The sequence below is a fragment of the Phascolarctos cinereus genome, unplaced genomic scaffold (genome assembly GCF_003287225.1).
Source record: "Phascolarctos cinereus isolate Bilbo 61053 unplaced genomic scaffold, phaCin_HiC Scaffold_726;HRSCAF=1367, whole genome shotgun sequence".
Classification (NCBI taxonomy): domain Eukaryota; kingdom Metazoa; phylum Chordata; class Mammalia; order Diprotodontia; family Phascolarctidae; genus Phascolarctos; species Phascolarctos cinereus.
In genome coordinates, this window is record NW_027556098.1 from 427,775,455 (window position 1) to 427,795,410 (window position 19,956).

General features: G+C 55.9%; 1 protein-coding gene across 1 annotated transcript; it reads right to left on the bottom strand.

Moving 5' to 3' along the window:
* Nucleotides 1-811: 811 nt before the first annotated feature.
* LOC110197842 (zinc finger protein 446) lies at nt 812-19,794 on the bottom strand. Its single transcript, XM_078146455.1, is given in 9 exon segments — nt 812-1,818; nt 2,267-2,386; nt 10,302-10,386; nt 14,859-14,950; nt 15,322-15,511; nt 15,859-16,137; nt 16,140-16,310; nt 17,738-17,863; nt 19,718-19,794. Coding segments are annotated over 8 exon segments (1,782 nt in total). The 5' UTR covers nt 17,825-17,863; nt 19,718-19,794; the 3' UTR covers nt 812-1,060.
* Between the last annotated feature and the right edge of the window lie 162 nt (nt 19,795-19,956).

Below are 19,956 nucleotides of genomic sequence, written 5' to 3' on the forward strand. Positions count from 1 at the left end.
AAGAGGTGAAAAGGAAAGTGAAGAAAGAGGGCAAAAGAAAAGCAAAGACAAAAGGGAAAGGAGAAAAGGAAAGAAAAGAAAGAAAAAAGCAAGGAAATTAAAGAAAGCAAAGAAAAAAGAGAAAAGGAAAGAAGAAAAGGAAAGAAAAAAGGAAAGGAAAAGGACAAAAGGAAAGGAAAAGCAAAGAAAGGAAAAGGAGATAAAAAGGAAAAAGGAAAGAAAGCAAAGAAAGAAAAAAGAGAAAAGCAGAAGAAAGGAGAGAAAAGGAAAGGATGGGGAAAAGAAGCATGGAAGCCTTTTTAAAGGCACCAGAGAACAACAGAAGTTTGGAGGGAGATACAGACACACAGGACAGCCTTGAAACTAACTGTCTTGGAAAACACCAACCTGAACTTCCATTTCCTCTTCTTTGTCCCTTGACTGTTTGCATTTGTTGACATTTGATACCTAGAGTGAGGGCTGCACCTTCCCCCATAGCAGGAATGGTAGATGGGACCTTGCTGGGGGAATCGGTTCTGGGGCTGTGGGGACCCCCCACCCTCTGCTGGGCTCAGGCCTGGGGGTATTCTCTTCCCAGTCTGGCCCACCCCTGGTGTGGAGGGCTGTGGGGTCAGCCCTACCTCCTTCCCTTCCCCTGTCTTCCTGGGCCTGTCTCCACTGCAGGCTCCCTCAGCCACCTAGCTTGATGATGTGGCTCAACTGATCAGCCCCAGTCCCAGTCCCTGACACTGGTCCTTACTCTGCAAGTGGGAAGCTTGGGGTGGGGAGGGGGAGGGGAAGGGAAGAAGACAAGAGAAATAACATACATGTGTTCCATGAAGTGCTAAAGGAGTTTATTCCCTAGATTAGCGTCTCTGGAGGAGGGGCAGGGCTCGGTGAGGTCTGGGAAGAGGCGTTAGGGCCCCCTCCCCCCCAGGGCACTATGGCTAAGGAGTCCCGACAGAGCAGGCAAGGAGGTTCCTTGTCCCAGTGGCCAGGCCTAGCTAGGGGCAGTTCAGAGATCTGGGCTCGGAGCCCCATGGAGCCCAGCACAAGTGAGCCGCCCTCTCGGGCACTCTGCCTACAGAGCGTCCCTCCTGTGGGCCTTTTTGTGAATGACCAGCTGGGACTTCCAGTCAAAGCTCTCCCCACATTCCACGCACGTATGCTGCTTTTCGCCCACATGGGCCTTCTTGTGAATGACCAGCTGGGACTTCCAGTTGAAAGATTTCCCACACTCCTGGCACTGGTAATGCTTCTCGCCCGTGTGGCTTCGGCGATGATTGCGCAGTGTGGACAGCTCCCGGAAGCCCTTCCCACACTCGCTGCAGCGATAGGGCTTTTCTCCCGCGGTCGCCCGAGGTTTGGCTCTCGGGTCCCGAGGGTCCCGGGGCTCCTTCCTCTCCTCAAGCTGACTGGCGGCCGGACCCGTGTGCGATCTCTGATGAATGACAAACACCGACTTCCAGTCGAAGCCTTTGCCACACTCGTCACAGACATAGGGTTTCTCTCTCAAGGCTGGGAGCGAGTTCAGTGGGCCTGGCGGAAAGTAGCCTTTGTCCCGCTCCATCCACGCCGAGGCCTGCTCGCCAGGAACCTGCCGAGACACTCCCCCGGGAAGGAGCCCTCCTCGCGCTCTGCCCGAAGGGCTTTCCCAGGCCACCGACGGGGCCTTTCTTTTCCTTCCAGGACTTCCTGGCTCTGTGGTGGTCCAAGGGCTTCTCCCGGGCCCCGGACTTGGCCCGTCTCCCTGGGCTTGTCGAGGAGGAGGGTGCTGAGATGCCTGGGTCCTCGAAGCATCCCTGGCGGGGCACTCCTTGTGATTCTGACTCCGGCTTCCTAGGGAAAGGGAAAGGTTTTAGGGACCGGCGCAGGAGGAGGGAACAGTCCTACCCCAGTTCCCAACAAGAAGTAAGTGGGAATGTCGGCACACGGTGAAGCGGAATGGGAATGCTGGCGGAACTGCCTCACAGTCTCTGGCAGATTCAGGAAACCTGGGGAGGTGCAGCAAAGCATGCTGGCCAGGGCCGGGGGGGCCTGGATGGCGGCCTCCTGGAAGGAGTGCCTCCTCCAGAGACGGTCCAGGCCGTCCACCCAAACCTGCCCATAACTGGTCAAGCCCGGGTGTTTCCTTTCCCTTAGAGCCTGTGGGTGGGGACAGGGCGCTAGGGGCCCCACCCAAGGCAGGCAGGACGGGGTGGAGCTGGGCTATGGGGGAGAACTCGCTCTCCTGACTCTAGGTGTCCGTGCGAGGCTCCCGACTCTGAACCCTTTCTCAGGTACCCACCTGGAGGGCCGACGCCTCTGGGCTGAGCCTTGTCCTCAGCAGCTGAGCTCAGTCCAGGTCTCCACAGCTCCTCTCCACGCTCCATCAGGGCTTTGGCATCTGGTTTGGGGGCAGGGATTCCTGTCCCAGAGAGGAAGTGATCAGCTCATCCACAGCAGTCATAGGAAGGAATGATAATTAACAATAATCGACCACTAGGGCATTGAATAACCTGGGCTTTGCCCCACGAGGCAGGCAGACTCTGCCTGAACGATGGAGAGGACAAGGGACTGGCCAGTGGATGACCATGCAGCTACTAAGAAAGAGCTTTGGACCTAGGGCTTCCAGAGTCCAAGGCTGGGTGTCACTTGACCAAGATATCACGTGCCAGGGACAGCTGCTATAACCCCAGCTCCAGGGGTGATGGGGTTGGGATCCCGGCCCCAGAAAGTAAAAACCCTGGACTTTCCCACAAGGCCAAACCTCTGGCGTTCTCCTAAGGCTATAATTCCATATCTCCCTATGGCCCCAGGCCACTTCCCACCCTTAAGCCTATCTAGGATCCATTCTCCCTTGGTCATCCCTGGAGTTCTATTACCCCATAGACTATTTGGCCACTCCTAGATCCCTCCCACAGGCTTTCTGTATATAAAGTCCATCTTATCTCCATTAAGATGCTTAGATTATGCCCAAAGGGCTATAAAAATGTGCCTATCCTTTGACCCAGCAATAGCACTTCTAGGGCTCTATCCCAAAGAGATTATAAAAAAAAGAAAAAGGACTCACACATACAAAATGATTTATAGCAGCTCTTTTTGTGGTGGCAAAGAATTGGAAATTGAGAGGATGCCCATCAATGGGGGAATGGCTGAACAAATTGTGGTACATGAATGTAATGGAATACTATTGTGCTATAGGAAATAATGAGCAGGCTCTAAATGCTGAGTGAAGTGAGAAGAACTAAGAGAATGTTGTACACAAAAACAGCCACATTGTGTGTCGACTGATATTGATAGACTTAGCTCTTCTCAACAATGCAAGGATCTAAGACATCTCCAAAAGCCTTGTGATGGAAAATGCTATCCACATCCAAAGAAAGAACTATGGAGTTTGAATGCAGATCAAAGCATACTATTTGCTAGAAAAAAAAAAACTTCTCAGACTATGGAGCCAAGAATTATTTTGATGCATTATGTTAGACTGCCTCTGATTCCATCTTGTAGTGAGATTATCCTGGGTTCTTAATGGCTATTCCGATGGAGGCTACTGACTGTTAGACATCTGGCTTGCCAAACTGGAAAGGTTTTAAATTTATGCCTAGCGAATGACAGCGGATCTTCTTTGAGGGCCAATTCAGCTACTATGGAGGACATCATCAGAAGGTTGGGCTTTAGGTGATGAATTCTGGAGAGTTGTCATCTATATCTCTAAAGAAGGTACCCATAATGATGAATTCATAGAACCTTGAAGTAAATAACAGTACCTAGCAATGGGTTCTTAATAAATACTTGTTGACTTGAAAAAAAATGCTTAGATTCTTAAAATCTAGCCACTGGTCAGATTCTTATAATCTAGCCAATAGCTTACTAATGCTCAGACTCCTTAAGAGTCTGCCCAATATGATGAATATTCTAATAAACCTTGTCTTTGGCTGAAAGAAGGCTTAGGTCGAATTCTTTTGGTCAGGACCCATGTGTTGAGATTTTGGGATTCCAGCATCCCTGAACCCTTAAATTGCAGTAGAGGGACGTGGCAGCTCTGCCCATGTGGCTTCCAGCTGCTTCCTGGTCTCCTCCACCGCACTGATCACAGTCCTTCCACCAGGAAGGGGCGGCAGAGAGGAATCAGAACCCAATTTGGTGTCATAGGCGCTCCTGCACTTTCGTAGAGAGCTCACATAGCTCTTGGGCCAAGTGGACAAGAGTCTGGGGCTTCCTTCCAGCCCCAAAGGGGCCCAAGGACAAAGTGTGATGGACAGATGAAAGAGCCAAGAGGGCCTGTAGTGCCTGGTCTGATACATGGTGGGAGACCAGCTGGAGGAAGAGGCCAAAGGCCTGAGGGTAGCCAGCAGGGAGGGTAGGGAAAGGCCCCCAGGCTCTAGGAAACAGGGAAGGGGGAAAGTCTGCCAGGTAAGGACAGGACACCAAAGGCATGGGGTTATTTATTGTGCCATGAGAAAGGGAGCTGAAGGCACAGCCTGGGGGCAGGGTTAGGGGCCCCTGGCCAGGGGGCAGGAAGGCTAAAGAAGTGCTTCCAAGGCCCCCACACCCTCCCTCCAGGCACTTCTGGTCCCCAAGGCTGTGCCCAGCACTCAGACTGGGAGCATGAGGGCAGGAACTAGCTTTTGCTTCTTTCTGTATCCCCAGTGCTCAGTACAGTGCCTGGAACACAGCAGGCATTAGCTCAAAGCAGTGCCCACCTACCCTGGGCACCCTGAGGCCTCAGGAAGCACCGGAGGCCAAACTTAGGACAAGATCCCCTTGAGATATTCCTGCTGGCCACTGACCAGGCTTTGAGGCTGAACTCCCTGAGGGCAGGCCCTGCTACACACACACACACACACACACACACACACACACCACACACACACACACACACACTGTATTTGGCATAGAGGAAGCTCCAAGTAAATGCTTCATTCATTTATCCATTCATATACTACTGGCTGCCCCTTCCCTCACTCTCCTCAGCTAATTGGGGGGGAGGCATGGATCCCCATTGTTGCTTCCAAGCTCTCCCCCTTCCTCCACCACTCAATGACCTCTCCTCTGAGGTTCATGCTGTTCACATCGACCACCCAATTAAAATATACAGACACCCCTAGGACACACCCCTTTCTTCCTCAATGAGCTCAGTAGCAGGCTCAGCCTTTGTCTTCCCACCCCCACCCCCAACCCCTGCCCTCCTAACTGGGGACTTCTACGTGGACACTGACTCTCCCTCAGACACCTAAACCTCTCAACTCCTCACCCTGCTCACCTTCAGCCCCCTTGGCCACACGCTAAATCTTGGCATCACCCACAAATGTAGCACCTCCGTGGTTACTCACCTCTGTGGTCTAGAATTCTGGAATCCCCTTATCCGACCATAATTTATTGGCTTTTCCCCTCTCCCTCTGGCTCCCCTTACATAACCCTACCCTCCCTGACCCCTCAGCCTTCTCCCCTGCACCAGTCACCCCTCCTCTTCTCCCCATCTGGACCCTTTGGGAAACCAGCTGAGTTCTCCACCGTCCTCTCGTGAACCCCTCGACCTCTTGTCGTATCCTCCCCATGTCCCCCAAGCCTCAGCCCTGACTCACTCCCACCATTCACCTCCTTCACACATACACACATGATGGTGAAGGAAGGTGGAGAAAACCAGGCTCTGACCAGGCCCCCCACTGGGCCCTCACTGCTCCCTCTCCCCCTCCCCACTCTCTCAGCAGGGACCCTGTCTCCTATTTTACAAAAAATATAAAATCAAGGCATTCACCAGAAGCTCCCTCTCCTCCCATCACCCAGGTGTCTTCTGCCCTTATCCTCCCATGACGAGGTGGGGCTAACCCCTGACCAAGGCTGACCCCTCCACCTGCTCAAGTGACCCTTGTCCATACTGTGTCCTCCAACAGATCACCCCCTCACTTGTCTCTGTCTCTCTCTTGGCTCCTTCCCTCCCAACTACGAGCCTGCCTGAGTCTCCCCAGATTCCAGGCATTCTCTCTGGCCGCCCATCCCCCAGGCCTGGCATGCTCTCCCTCAGCTCCTCCCCTCCCCCACCTCTGTGGCTTTCTTCAGGGCCCAGTGAAGACCCTGCCTTCTGTGAGAAGCCTTTCATGATCTCCCTTCATGCCCACGGCATCTCCCCTCAGTTGATTATTTCCCATGCATCTTGTCTATAGCTAGTTTGTACATTACTGTTGTGTCCCCTACGCCCTAAGCAGGGACTTAGTACAGTGCCTGGCACATAAGGAGCCCAATAAAGGAAGGAAATAAGCATTTATCATGCACCTACTATGTGCTAGGCGCTGGGCCAAACACTTTGCAAATATGATTGCATTTGATCCCCAACAACACTGGGAAGCAGGTGCTGTTATTATCCCTATTTTACAGTGGAGGAAACTGAGGCAGAGAGAGGTTCAGTGACTTGCCCAGGGTTTCACACAGCTAGTAAGCGCCTGAAGCCAGATCTGAACTCAGGTCTTCCTGCCGCCAGGTGCAGCCCCCTATCCCCAGGGCCACCTAGTTCCCAATAAATGTTCCATCCACTCATCCATCCTTTGTAACCCGGTGGCCACCTGATCTCCGCCTCAGTCCCGTCCCACCTGACCACCATAAAATAAGCACAACTCACATTTCTGGACCCCCATCACACCAGCTCAGAGTTCAGGAGCACACCAGTCAACAGTGATTCCAGCCAATATTTATGAAGCACTTACTATGTGCTCAGTGCAGGGGAGACAAAGACAAGAGTGAAGACTCCTCTGCCCTCAAGGAACTTCTCTCCAGCCAGGAGCGAATGGGTAGGAAGCGCAGGGTACAAAGGAAGCTTGGGAAGGAAGCAGGGAAGGCATGCATGCCAGCCGTGAGGGCACAGCTTATACAAAGGTGAGGAGGCAGGAGAGGGAACAGCACTTAGAGGCAACAACTGGGAAAACACGAGGACGGTTCAGAGAGTAGGCACAGAGGTGACAGGAGATAAGGAAGACTAGAAGAGCGGGGTCGGCTGGGAAGTGGCAGGGAGTCAACGGTGGGTGATGAGCTTCAGATCTGTGGCAGCGACCTCAGTGAGAACAGGGGCCAGGGAAAGTGCAGGCCAAAAACCCCGCGGGCCACTGACATGGTGGCTGCTCGGAGGAGGGGAAGGCACAGGACAGAATGGCAAGAGGCCCTCCCATTGAGGCATGGAAAGAGACAACGCCCCAGGCCAGAGATTTTGAGGGAGCAACGTCCAGGGAGGAGAGTATGACCAGCAGGGAAGGGTCCTGTCCAAAGGTCACCTGGGCCAGGAGTTAAGATGGTGGTAGGGATGGAAAAAAGGGTCAATGAAGCACTTAAAAACAGAATTTCTGAAAGGGACACAGCCTAGTAGGGCAATGTTTGTACTACCACGTTAAATTTAATATAGATTAAAAAAACAAGTTTAAAGTAATTTATTCATGGTTTCACATTCAATTGTTTCTTCTGGAGATGTTTTTCTCTTGTGTAGGGAAATGCTGGAGATGCTTTGCTAGTCTATAATATTTATTTAAAAGGGACTTAAGGGTGCCAGGAATCGAGTATTCAGGTTTCCAATAAACAGTAATTTAGCCATGCATTCCTTGTCTAAATTTAGAAGAGGGTTGAAGAATTGGGTACATAGCAATCTTGGCTTTCTCTGTACAAGCGAAACCAGGAACCAGGACAGAGACAAGCTTGGCTCACAGGTTCCCCAGGCAGTGAAGGCGGATGAAGCTGCCCCAGGGAAAGGTCCTCATTGCTTCCAGTGCCAGCATAAAAGCCAGCTATGAACAGCTAGGAGAGCTCTTCCACACCTATTATCTGCCCCGAGGGCACCAGAGGAAGAAGCCCCAGAAACGGCTGATCAACTCCCAGCAACCACCTGCCCAGACATCACATATACTTTCTTCGGGAGAGCTGGGGCACTGGACACTGGACGTAGTGAGGACCAAACATCACAAAAAATTAAATGGACTGCATGTGACTGACAGCAAAAACTTTGTGGAGAGATCAAAGTTGTTTCAGAATCATCTCTCGAGAAGGGGAGACGTGACCAGTCAGTCAATTCACAAATACTAATTATTATGTGTAAGGAACGCCACGGAGTGCTAGGGACACAAAGAAAGGTTTCAAAAATGTGCTTGCTGGGGCAGCTAGATGGTGCAGGGGATAGAGCCTGGCCCTGGAGTTAGGAAGACTTGAGTTCAAATTCAGCCTCAAGACACATGATACTTACTATATGACCCCAGGCAAGTCACTTAACCCTGACTGCCTCACCCCAAAAAAAAAAATGCTTGCTGCCTTCAAGAAGCACACACTGCAATGGGGGGAGGGGGCAGGAAAAGGGCAAAATTGATACCAAATTAGAATAAGAGGAGAGGATACAGGGCTAAGTTGACCTCCTCAAAAAATCATTGCCAATCCCACAGAAATGAGGGTGAGAAGGGGAATCAGAAATCCTGCCTTGTGAGGCGCTTCCCTCTCCTGGGGCCACTATGAGCCTCCCATGACATAATGGATGCCAGGGTTACTTATTTTCATCATTCTCCTGGTTAATGATATGATGGCAGCCATGGCTCAGCCACCATGACAGCAGAGGCTGGTGACCGAGAACAGCTGAGGAACGATGGATAATGCACTGCACATGATGAGCATTTAGGGGGGCACAGCTGAGACCCTCCCAAGACCCTTTCAATGGAGAGGCAGATTTTGCTGTGGTGCTTGTGGTCAAAGACATGGGAGTCCCATCTAACTCTGATGGACCTCTGACCTCTCCTCATCCCTAATGTCAGACACTCAGGTGGTCAAGTGGGGCGCCAAGGGGTCCTAAAGATGTTGGAGGCAGCCTCTTCTACTCTGAGACAGCTCTCATCATAAAGGAATCTTTTCCTGGCGTCTTCCCTCATTGCTGCCCCTGGTTCTGCCCTCTATGGCCATGCCTGCTTTCAAATGACTGCCTCATAGAGCCTTGAAGAAAGCGCTTGTCCTCATCACCGTGTCCCCCGGATCTCCTCTTCTCTGGGCCAACCTGGTGGGGACGAGCCTCTCTCCACTAAGCAAGGCTAGTCCTCGGGGACAATACACATGACCAGGGTCAGAATTTGCTGCCATTCATCCACAGGCACAGTGCTCAAGAGCCCAGGTTCCCCAACATGCCCACCATGAGGAAGCATGAGTGATCTGACTTAACGAGCATGGGGGCGCTGAATGTCAAGGAATCTGGAGGAAAGTCACAGGGAGGAGACAGGAGGCACGTCAGTCTTCATTTCTATCGGCCCTTCACGGGCAGGACCGACACCGGATCAAGGCTGTCTTTGGGAAAGGTGTGAGATGGAAAAAGAGGCAGTGGTCAACACACCAGGCACACCAGCTGACTGAAAGGGGCAGAGGGCACGAGAAACTGCTCCTCAAGCAAGGGGTCTCCCAGACCCTACACGGAAGGAAGCTTTGGTCCCAGGGAGCCAAGGCACAAAGCAGGAAGATTTCTGCCAGGCTAAGGGGCTCCCTGCTGTCATGGCCAGTGCAGATGAAAGGGCCACGCCCCTACAGGCAGCAAGGTCTACAGACGATGCTATGCCCCTCACAACCGCTCGGAAGGATGACACTAACCTTGCCCACAAGTAGGGCAGAGCAGAGCTGGAGCCCAAGTCGACCTCGGACACCACTCAACCAGCTATCCCCAAATCAGCATGTCCAAGGCATCTTCAGTGGCTGGGGCTCCTCTGGCCCCTCCCCCTCTGAGCTCACCTCTGCCCCACCCAAGGACAGCCCCTGGCCAAAGGAGCCAGCTGCCACCTCTCCAGGAAAGACCCCCACGTACTGGGAAAGGGGGCCCCGCACTGATGCATTCGAGTACTCACATATGAAAAATGGGGATTGGAGAAGCCAGGCAGTCACAAGAGTCCAGCCTCCTCCTGGCTCAGCATTCAAGCCTATCCTGACATCACACAAGTGGTTCCAGGTCTGTGAATGCTGAGACCCGAGTTCAAGCCCCACCACAGCTGCCACAAACTAGATACGCTGAACATCCCCTGGCCTCGCTATGCCACAAGTTCATAATTCTTGCTGAAAATCCTGCTGCAGCCCTCCCCTCTGGCCCCATCACAGGGAGTCTGCCCAAGGTCTCTACTTCCAACCCCCATCCCCCACACCCCCTCACCTTGTGTCCTCACATCCTGCAACTTCCAACCAATCCGCTCCCCCACCTCCCAGCCCCCAGACGGTCCGCTCCCCCACCTCCCAGCCCCCAGACGGTCCGCTCCCCCACCTCCCAGCCCCCAGACGGTCCGCTCCCCCACCTCCCAGCCTCCAGACGATCTGCTCCCAAATACAGCCCAAAGAATAAGACCAGTGCTTACCCAGGGAGACCACACTGCCATACTTCTCCAGCATGACGTCCCAGTACAGCTCCTTCTGGGAGGGGTCCAGCAGGCCCCACTCCTCCTGGGGAAACATCCCTGGATCAGAGGCTGCCTAGCACAGAGGACCTTAGGGGAGGGGGTGCACAACGGGGCAGGAAGAAGGAACTGGACTCCCCCCAGCCCATATGCAGTGCCTATAAGACAGCAATTAGGTTAGCGGTGCCAGGGATTGCTGAATGAATTACATGAGATTGGCTATGACTGGGAGGACTCTCTCTTGTTTACTACCTACACTCTTTCTAAAATCCCACCACAGAAGAAAGGCTCATTTCTCAAGGTCTGAAGATTCTGGATTTCAAGAGCTCCTCAGTCAAATGAATGTCCACCTTGGAGGGGCAATATAGCATACTGGACCTGGCTGAGCTGAGAAAGCAGGGAAGCAGTAATACATGGGAAAGTATCGTGGTACAATCACTGTAGAGCTGGAGGGACCTCAGAGGCCATGGACTCCAAGCCTCTGCTGTTACAATGCAAGAGACTGAGGCCCAGGAAAGTAAGGTGACCTTCTCAAGGTGACAGATAATAAGCACCAAAGACAGGATTCAAACCCATATTTTCTTGCTCCTATGCCATGTCATATCTGGTCAACCATTTGCTCATTAACTCATTCATTCATTCATTCAACAAGCACTTATTAAACACCTACTACATGCCAGGCATGGGGCTAAGCTCTGTGGATACAAAGAACTGCTCCTCCACGTCTTTTGCTGAGTTATCGCCTGCATCACACTCCTACTGTGGATGTCTGGCAAGGGTGTCCTGGGTCCTCTTCTCCACTCTCTCCAGAGGACTTCATCAATTCCCATGGCTTCACTTATCATCATCATGCTGACAACTCCCAGACACACGCACACACACACCCCATTTCTGCTGAAGGCACTGCCATCCCCCCAAGTTTAGCAATGTCCTAGATGCCTGTTATCCCACACATTTAATCGGTTGCCATTTCTGCTCCCATTTCTGGCATCCAACCCCTTCTCTCCACTCCCACAGTGACCACCTGAGTCCAAGCCCTCGTCATCTCTTCCCAGATTATTGCAGCACCCTCCTCCCCGTTGCTGCCAAAAGGATTTTCCTTCAATTCAGATCTAATTCTGTCACTCCCCTCTTCAGCCAAAGCCAATGGCTCCCTCTGTTTGGCCTTTAAAGTCCTATACAACCCAGCTCCAATTTATCTTCTCAGCTCCAAAGGACACTGCGCCCCCTGGCCTTCCTAGCGTTCTTCACCCATAAACTCCACCTCCCAGTCAACCAATAAAGAAGCATTTCTCCTGTGCCTATTCTGTACCAGGCACTGCATGCAAAGAATGAAACAATTCTTACTTAGAAGGAGCTCATATTCTACTCCACACAAGGAGAAACCGCCTCCTCTCACTTCCAAGGATCTCGCACCATCATTCATTGGCGCTCCACAGTGCCGGCCACCTCCAAGGCCCTCACAGGCTGACCGCGACACTTTCCCACAAGGATAGCCCTTTCCTTCCCTCTGCTCTCACAGATGTTCAGCTCGGACCAGGCATGACAACCTCGCACACGACACACGGAAGCCTTGGGTCAGGCGTGATGACCTCACACAAGAGACACATGAGCCTCGGGTCAGGCGTGATGTCCCAGCACATGACACACGGGAGCCTTGGGTCAGATCATCACGCCCTCGGTGAACATAAGGCTCGTGGCTCTCCTGGCCCGCGCCTGCCTGGCACTCTATGGCACCCACTCAGCCTCTGCCCGCACGGCTTGCTGTCTCCACTGTGGTGGCCCCTGGGGGCTCTCTCCTGTTGCCTTTCCTTTTCCTGTTGTTATCCTGTCAGCTTTGGGGGCGTCAATGGTCGCTGCCACGCTCTCCCCATCAGGCCCCGTGTGGAAGATCTGTTTCATTTCTGAACGTGGCCAGGACGCACAGGCACAGACAAGATGGTGGCTGGGGGGAGGCTCCAAGAGTCCACAGAAGACTCAAGGTGGGGTGCAGCTAAGGAAGATGGAGCAGGCAGTGGAGAGCATCGTGACTGGAGGTAGGAGACACCTGGATTCAAATTCGGCCCCTGATTTGGGGAGCCTGCAAACCTGCTTGATGCAAGGAAAACCTTCCTGGTACAGCTGTCCCACCAGGCCCACTCCTGTGACAGTGACACTTCAGCCTTTGGCTCTCTCCTCAGCTCTGGTCTGCTGGACATCTGGACAATGGGTCCTGAACAGACAGCTCCAGGACAGACAGATCCTGGGACAGATGGCTCCCAGACAGACGGCTCCAGGACAGACGGCTCCAGGACAGACGGCTCCAGGACAGACGACTCCAGGACAGACAGATCCTGGAACAGATGGCTCCCAGACAGACGGCTCCAGGACAGACGGCTCCAGGACAGATGGCTCCAAGACAGACGGCTCTGGGACAGATGGCTCCGGGACAGATGGTTCCCGGACAGATGGCTCCTGGACACCTCCAGGACAGACAGATCCTGGGACAGATGGCTCCAGGACAGATGCCTCATGGGGCAGAGGCAGACATCTCCCACTTAATACTCTCCAACACGTGCAGAACGTGGCTCCCCACAACTTAGAATCAGAGGAGTTACAAGGAAACCAAGGCTCCATGAATTGAAAGAACTTATCCAGAGTCACTCAGCTCTCTCAGCCACTGAGGCAAGACTTGAACCCAAGTCTTCCCAGCCCATAATGGTGGACTTGTCACACCACATGTCCTATGTCCAAACCTAAACTCACAATATATGCCGATGCAGCTGTAGCCTCCCTGCTCTGTCCCCTGCCCCTCCCAGGCTCAGCCAGGGGCCTGCTCCCACAGGGACTCTCACAGCACCTAAGGGGGCCCACCTGCTGTCACACTCAGTGACCTCCAGGAAAAAGACCCTGGTGACAAGGGCAGGGCAGGAGGCCCCAGCCTCAAGCTGTGGCTGTCTGTCTCTGCCCTGTCCTTGTCTCTGTCCATGGTTCTGCCTCATCCTTGTCTCTGTCCCTGTCATTGTCATGACCCCATCCTTTTCCCTGTCTCTGGTACTGTCCACAGAACCAAAAAGAGCAGTGACTTACCCAGGGTCACACAGCCAGGAGAAACGACTGTCGTGTCAGAAGCAGGGCTCGGCCCAGGTTATGCCCCAGTCTCCAGGCCCCACATAACAAGATGACAAGGGGGAACACGCATAAAGCCTTGCTCTTCTCTGGGCACGTCCCACCCAGGCCAGGGACTCAGGAGCCTGGCGGTCAGCCTCCAAACGCCCTTCTCCAAATGTAATGAGCTGCATCTTGAGTCTTTCCCACCTTCCTGCCCTCTCTGAGACCCGGCTCCCTGATGCTGATGCAGCTCGCTCCCCAGCCTTTCTGGGCAGCCCTGGCTCATCCCCCTCCCACGTTCACCTGGTGCCTCTGGCTTCTCCCCCTCCTCACCACTCAGTGACCTCACCTCCTCCAAGCTTTGCACTGGTCACACCTAAATCCAGTCAGAGGCCAGGGTCACACAGGACACGCCCGTTCCTCCCTCTGGGAGCTTGGTACCAGCTTAGTCTTCTCCCCCCAGCTCCTGTGCTCCTACCTGGGGACTTCCACATAGACACTGACTCTCTCTCAGACACCCAAACCTCTCAACTCCTCACCCTGCTCACCTCCAGCCCCCTCGGCCAAACACTGGATCTTGGCTTCACTCACAAATGTAGCACCTCTGTGGTTACTCACCTCTGTGGTCTAAAATTCTGGAATCCCCTTATCCGACCATAATCTATTGGCTTTTCCCCTCTCTCTCTGGCTCCCCTTACATAACCCTACCTTCCCTGACCCCTCAGCCTTCTCCCCTGCACCAGCCACTCCCTCTCCTTCTCCCCATCTGGACCCCTGGGGGAACCAGCTGAGTTCTACACTGTCATCCTCTTGTGAACCCCTCAACCTCCCTGTGTCCCCCAAGCCTCAGCCTTGACTCACTCCCACCATTCACCTCCTTCATACATACACACATGATGGTGAATGAAGGTGGAGAAAACCAGGCTCTGACCCACCCCCACTGGGCCCTCATCAGCTCCCTCTTCCCCTCCCCACTCTCTCAGCTGAGATCCTGTTCCTATTTTACAGAATACATGGAGGCCAATCGCCGTGAGCTGCCTCTCCTCCCCCATCACTGGTCCACTGTGGCAGAGGAGCTGTCAGGCAGCACTCCTGAGGATGCACAGGGTGTTCTGATTCTCAGACATTTCCCTCCCCTCCCCAGCAAGCTAAGATGGTGGACTGGCCAAAATTCCCCAGCTCAGAAACTGCCACGAGAGCCCATTGGCCCAGGTCTGGGAGCAATGGGTGACTCTCGAGGGCGTCCTCCCTGGGGGCCCCAGCACAAAATCCGGAGGCCCCAGACGTGTGTCCTTACAGCCCCTCCCAAAGGCAGGGAAGGGGAAGGGAGGTGAAGAGAATGAGAGAGAAAGAAAGAGAGAGAAGAAAAGGAGGGCTGTGTCCAGGACCCTGCCCACCAGCAGGGTCAGCTTCCCCGACAGAGCTCACCTGGCATCCCAAAGGCAGGAAGGAGGCTGCCGTCTCTGGGTGGTGACCGTTCCCCTCCTGAGGGTGGGCAGGGATCTGGGGAGTGGGTGAAGCTAGGGAGGAGACAGGGCAGGTTCAAGGCCACTGGCTAAGGCCTTCCCCATCTGCTTTGCCTTGGACGCACCTCCACAGACCCAGCTGGCAGGCAGGGCCTCTGGGCCAGGGCACGGTAGACAGGGCCGGCCCATCTTGTCTCCCAAGCTCTTGGGCCAGGAAGAAGAGAAGTGACCCTTCCTCCTGCTCCCATCAGGCTGCCCCAGAAATGCCTGTAAAAAGGGTGGGAGCCCATCCTGGCCTTCCCCTCCAAGGGCCCCTTCCTCCTCTGGGTCCCCCAAGGGCAGCTCCCTGGTCCCTCCTTTGCCCCACCCGCCATGCCCCCACTGCTCCCTGCATGGAGCAGCGCCATGGCCACTCTGTCACTCACTTGTTTTGTGAGGCCCAGCAGGCTCCTCTTTGACGTCTTGGCCTGCCTCCTCTGGGGTGTCCACCTGGGGCCGTAGAGATGGCTCCTTCTCCTTCCGGCCTTTGCTCAGAAGGCCTTTGACTGCCGGCTGGACGCCCAGGGACTCCATCTTCGAGGAAAGTCCTTCCTGTCTCAGGATGCGACCCATGATCTGAGGAAAACGGGAGACAGGGCTGAGCCTGTATTGGCCCTAAAGGGGGTGGGTGGGCCAACAGCCTCGAAGGTCAGGGGACCAAGGTCAGCCCAGCAGAGCCAGGGAGGAGCTGCGGCCCTGTCAGGGGGGCTGGCATGGGAGGAGGCAAGAACCTGACTAAGTCTGCTGGGGCAAAGAGTCCCCAGAAGAAGGGACACAGGGGGCTGAAAGTGGGTCCCCCCCACTTCCCCCAGCCTCACCTGCCCCCCAGCCTCAGCCTCAGCCTCACCTGCCCCCCAGCCTCAGCCCCACCTGCCTCCCCAGCCTCACTCCCAGCCTCTGCCTCCCCTGCCCCTCAGCCTCACCCACTGCATCAGCCTCACAGGGTTCCTCTGCAGGCCTTCCACCAGGGTCACCACTTCTTCAGCGCTCTGCGGCCCCTGCATCCGCACCCAGGTCTGGATTTCCATAGGAAGGATGTTCAGGAATTGTTCCAGCACCAGCAGCTCCAGGATCCGCTCTTTGGGACTGACTTCTGGCCGGAGCCAGAGGACACAGAGCTCTCGGAGCCGGCTCAGAGCCTCTCGGGGCCCAGCTGCCTCCTGGTAGCGGAACCTCCGGAATCGTTGGCGTGAGGCCTCGGGGGGCCATTGGAGTCCTGGCCCCAGGCCACCTCCTCATCCCGCTGGAAGCCCAGGGATCCCAGGGTGGCTGGCATGGTCAGGCTGTCACTGGACTCTACTCTGCAGGGACCCCTGAACTTCAGGCCCCTGGCCTCTCTCTCCCGAGGAGTCTGGGGCAGCTCCTCCCAAGGATGCTGAAGAAGGGAATGTCAACACAACAGAACAGTGGAGGAGAGGCCCGCCCAGTCTCGGCTCTGGCCTCTCTTCTCAGAGACTCCCAGGGGCTCCCTGCTGCCTACATGTTCAGCCCAGCCTCCTGACCCTCTCACATTCCCCTGTGGCATCCCCTGTCCCTTTTTCAGAGCCTTTGAGGGCACCCTCCTTAGTCCTCAGGTAGCTCTCACCCCACATTATGTGCCACAGTGCTGCCTGAGAGCCAGAGCCAAAGGAGTCTCATGGGTAGGAAGCCCTTCATGGTGCCAGAGTCAGGGGCTGCAGGCTGCAGCTCTTAACCTTCCCTCTGCAGGGAGTTTGGGGTGCAAGGGGGACAGGAAGGGACGGTGAGTATGCCAAGTACAGGGAGTCAGGCAGAGCAGAGAACGGTGCCGTGTGTCCCTGCCTGGAAAGATGGGCCGAGGGCTGGGGGTAGAAGCGCATCCCCTGGGCAGCCGTGTGCAGGTGATCCCAAGGGACTCATCATGGGAGCAGAAAGGGAAGAGGTGACTGAGGCAGGGGTGAAGGGGAGGCCCGGGGCGCCCTCCCAGAAACAGGAGGTGACATGCTGTGCCCCTAGACAGACGGCTGGCAGAGACGGAGGGGACAGCCTGGGGCCAGACAGGGACGCTGAGGGGGCTGAGAGGAGGCCAGCAGGTGAGGCGGGAAGCCAAGTGAGGAGGCGCCAGCAACAGGTGGAGACAGCTATTTGTAGGGGGCAGAGAGGGTAGTAAGCATGGGGGACCTGGGCACCTTGGCAGGCAGTGGATGAGGGTAGGGTGGAAGGCTCCTGGAGGACACGAGAGGACCCAGGATGGAGGGCCCCAGCCCCTGGCAAGGAGCTCTGGAGGGGGATTCAGGGACACTTTACCGAGGCCAGCCTCAGGACAGGGAGGAGAGGGCTGCCCTGGGAAAGCGGGAGGGAAGGGGTACACTGTCCAATGTCCTGGAGAAGCAAGCTGCACCCAAGGGGATGGCCTTCCCTGGGCACCCTAAACCTACAGATGCCCTTACCCCACCACAAGCAGGGCTTAAACATCCGGACAAAAGCAGGGAGGGTTCTGAGAGACAGCGCAGCCCACAGGCGCCTCAGTAAAGGGGGCAGGGAGCCACCATGGCATCTCTTGGGGTCCCAGCCCCTCCTGCTCCCCAATCCAGCCACACCGTACAACTGAAGGAGGGCTGCCGGGCACACAGCCTGGGCACCAACTGAGCCCCAACCACACACCAATTGCTTATGAATCCATCTGCAGGGAGGGATTTCTATACAGATGCCCCCAGACGCCGTCCCCTTCCTGGCACAAAGCCTCCGCACCTCCTTAGCTCCCCCCCACAGGCCTCCAGTCCCACCCAAACAGAAGCTGGAGGGGAGTGAGCCCAAAGGCCGCCATCTCTCAGGGGCACTCACCACGCTCTTATGGGCATATATGCTCTCACCCTGCTCCCCGGGGGCAGGAGCTCGAGGGAGGCCTTTGGGGGGGGCTCCCAGAGACATGGAGTCTACCAGAAGCAGCTCTCCGTGACCTGTTTCCTCCTGTGTCAAACAAAGGGGGTGGTGCTGTGGTGAGGACCCTGGGCCCAGGGGGAGGGGAGAATCCCCCAGGCCTGCCCTAGCCCCACCTTCAGGCCCACGAAGTCCTAGCAACGGGCACCCTGCTAGGCTAGAAGGGCAGGGGCTCGGTCTTGTGCCCTGCTCAGGCCTCCACAGGAAGTGTCTAGGACCCCAATAACCTGGACGGTGCTGGGTAATGGTGACAGGTAAGGGCCCACAGGAAGAGCAGCCAAAGAAGTCGGGACAGTTAGCCAGGAGAAGGGAAGGCTCTGGGAGGCTAGACAGGGGTCTCCAAGAATGGGCGGAGGCCAGCTAAGGCTAGATGCCCCAGCAGGAGGGGTAGCTGCTCCCCCCCCAGCTCCAACGGCCACAAAGTCTTTCCTTGGCCCCTGCCTGGAAGCCACCTGAGGACAGGGCCTAGCTCAGGCTTCTCGGTGCCATGGTGTCTGGCTCCTTGACCTCCCTTCCACTGGACTCCAACCAGACTTGGAGCTTTAGGGGCACTCCACCAACAGGTCACCTGTACTCTCTCAGGCCCAGATAAGCTTATTCAGCCCATTTTACTGAGGCTTAGAGAAATGATCACTCCTCACTCTCATACCCACTGCAGGACAGGCACAGGGGTCTGCTGACCCCAAATCAGAGATCACAGACAGCACCCCACAGAGAGACCTGAGCAGACCAGGCTGGGAGTGGAGTGGGGGCGCCGAGGGCAGGGCCAGGCCCAGCCTCTCCTCAGTTTCCCCTAACGTCAGATTGCCTTCAACCTGAGTCCCCAAGTGCTCCAGGGGCAGAGCAGAGGCAGGGCAGGGCCAGCCTGGGTTCTGGCCCCCTGCCTGGTCAGCACCCTTTCCTGTGCTCCTGGGGTTCCCAAGTGTTCATCCTCATCCCATTCCTTCTACTCCTCGCCTCAGTTTCCCCCTCGTTTCAGATTCCCTGAAGCCTGTGTCCCGGCAGGGCAGTGTTCTAGACTCGGGACTCCTCCCCCTCCTGGGGTCCTGGGGCTCAGGGCTTTTCCTTCTCTCCCTCCCCCCGACTCAGTTTCCTTTTCTATCAGATGCCCCCCAGCCTAAGTCCACGTGCACTCCAGGGACTGAAGGCTCCTCCCTCTCTTACCCCACCCTTGTGCCTCAGTTTCCCCTTCTGTCATGCCTCGCAGCCTATGTCTACGTGTGCTCCAAGGGCAGAGCAGGGGCTCCCAGGGTCCCGCCCCTCCCAGCTAGTCTTCATCTTCATTCTCCTCCTCGCCTTTCCGCACTCATCTCTCACCTCGTCCTCCGGTGCCTCAGTTTCCCCCTCTGTCACGCCTGCAGACCGTGTCAGTCTATGCTCTCAGAGGTCCAGGCTCTCCCGGGTCCCTCACAGACTCCCTGGCTCCACCCCACACCGCCCACACCCCCCCTCAGCTCCGCTCTTCTTCCTCCTCCTGTCTCTCCCCCACCCCCACCCATTCCAGCCCTCACCCACCTCCCTCCGAGGTAGCGCCCAGCCTACACTTCCCGAAAGGCGAACGAGGCTGCGCGCGCAACTTCCTCCTCTCGCGCATGCGCAGACTGAAACGCCGCCATTTCCCCCATGAAGGCCCACAAACTACGTTTCCCAGAAGGTACCGCGCCGCATACACCACCTGCACCGCCACTCCCCCCCCCACCATCCCGCGCAGCCGCCGTTTGCCCTAAGCCTCAGAGGAGGCATCCGGCTGCCATCCGTTCTCAGGGGGCCGAACCGAAGGCACGGGCCACAAGGGCACTAGCCGGGCCAGAGGGCAACTGCACCCTCACCCCAGCCGCCCCCCCGGGGACCCAAGAGGCTGCAGCTCACACAGTCCTCACTCACCGAATGCCTCCGGCCTTGATGGAGCGAGCTCCCACTGCGCACGCGCACACACGGAACAGCGGGGGGGGGGCTCTCTCTTGGCCAAGGGGCGGGCGGGACACACGCACGCTATCAGTCGATTAGAGCCCGAGCTTCTCCTCCTATGTCAGCCGAGGCCCGGGCCGGCTCCATGGAAACCGTCAGCGCGTCCGCCCCACCCAGGGTGTCGCCTTGACTACAGCACGAGCGTCCCCAGCGGC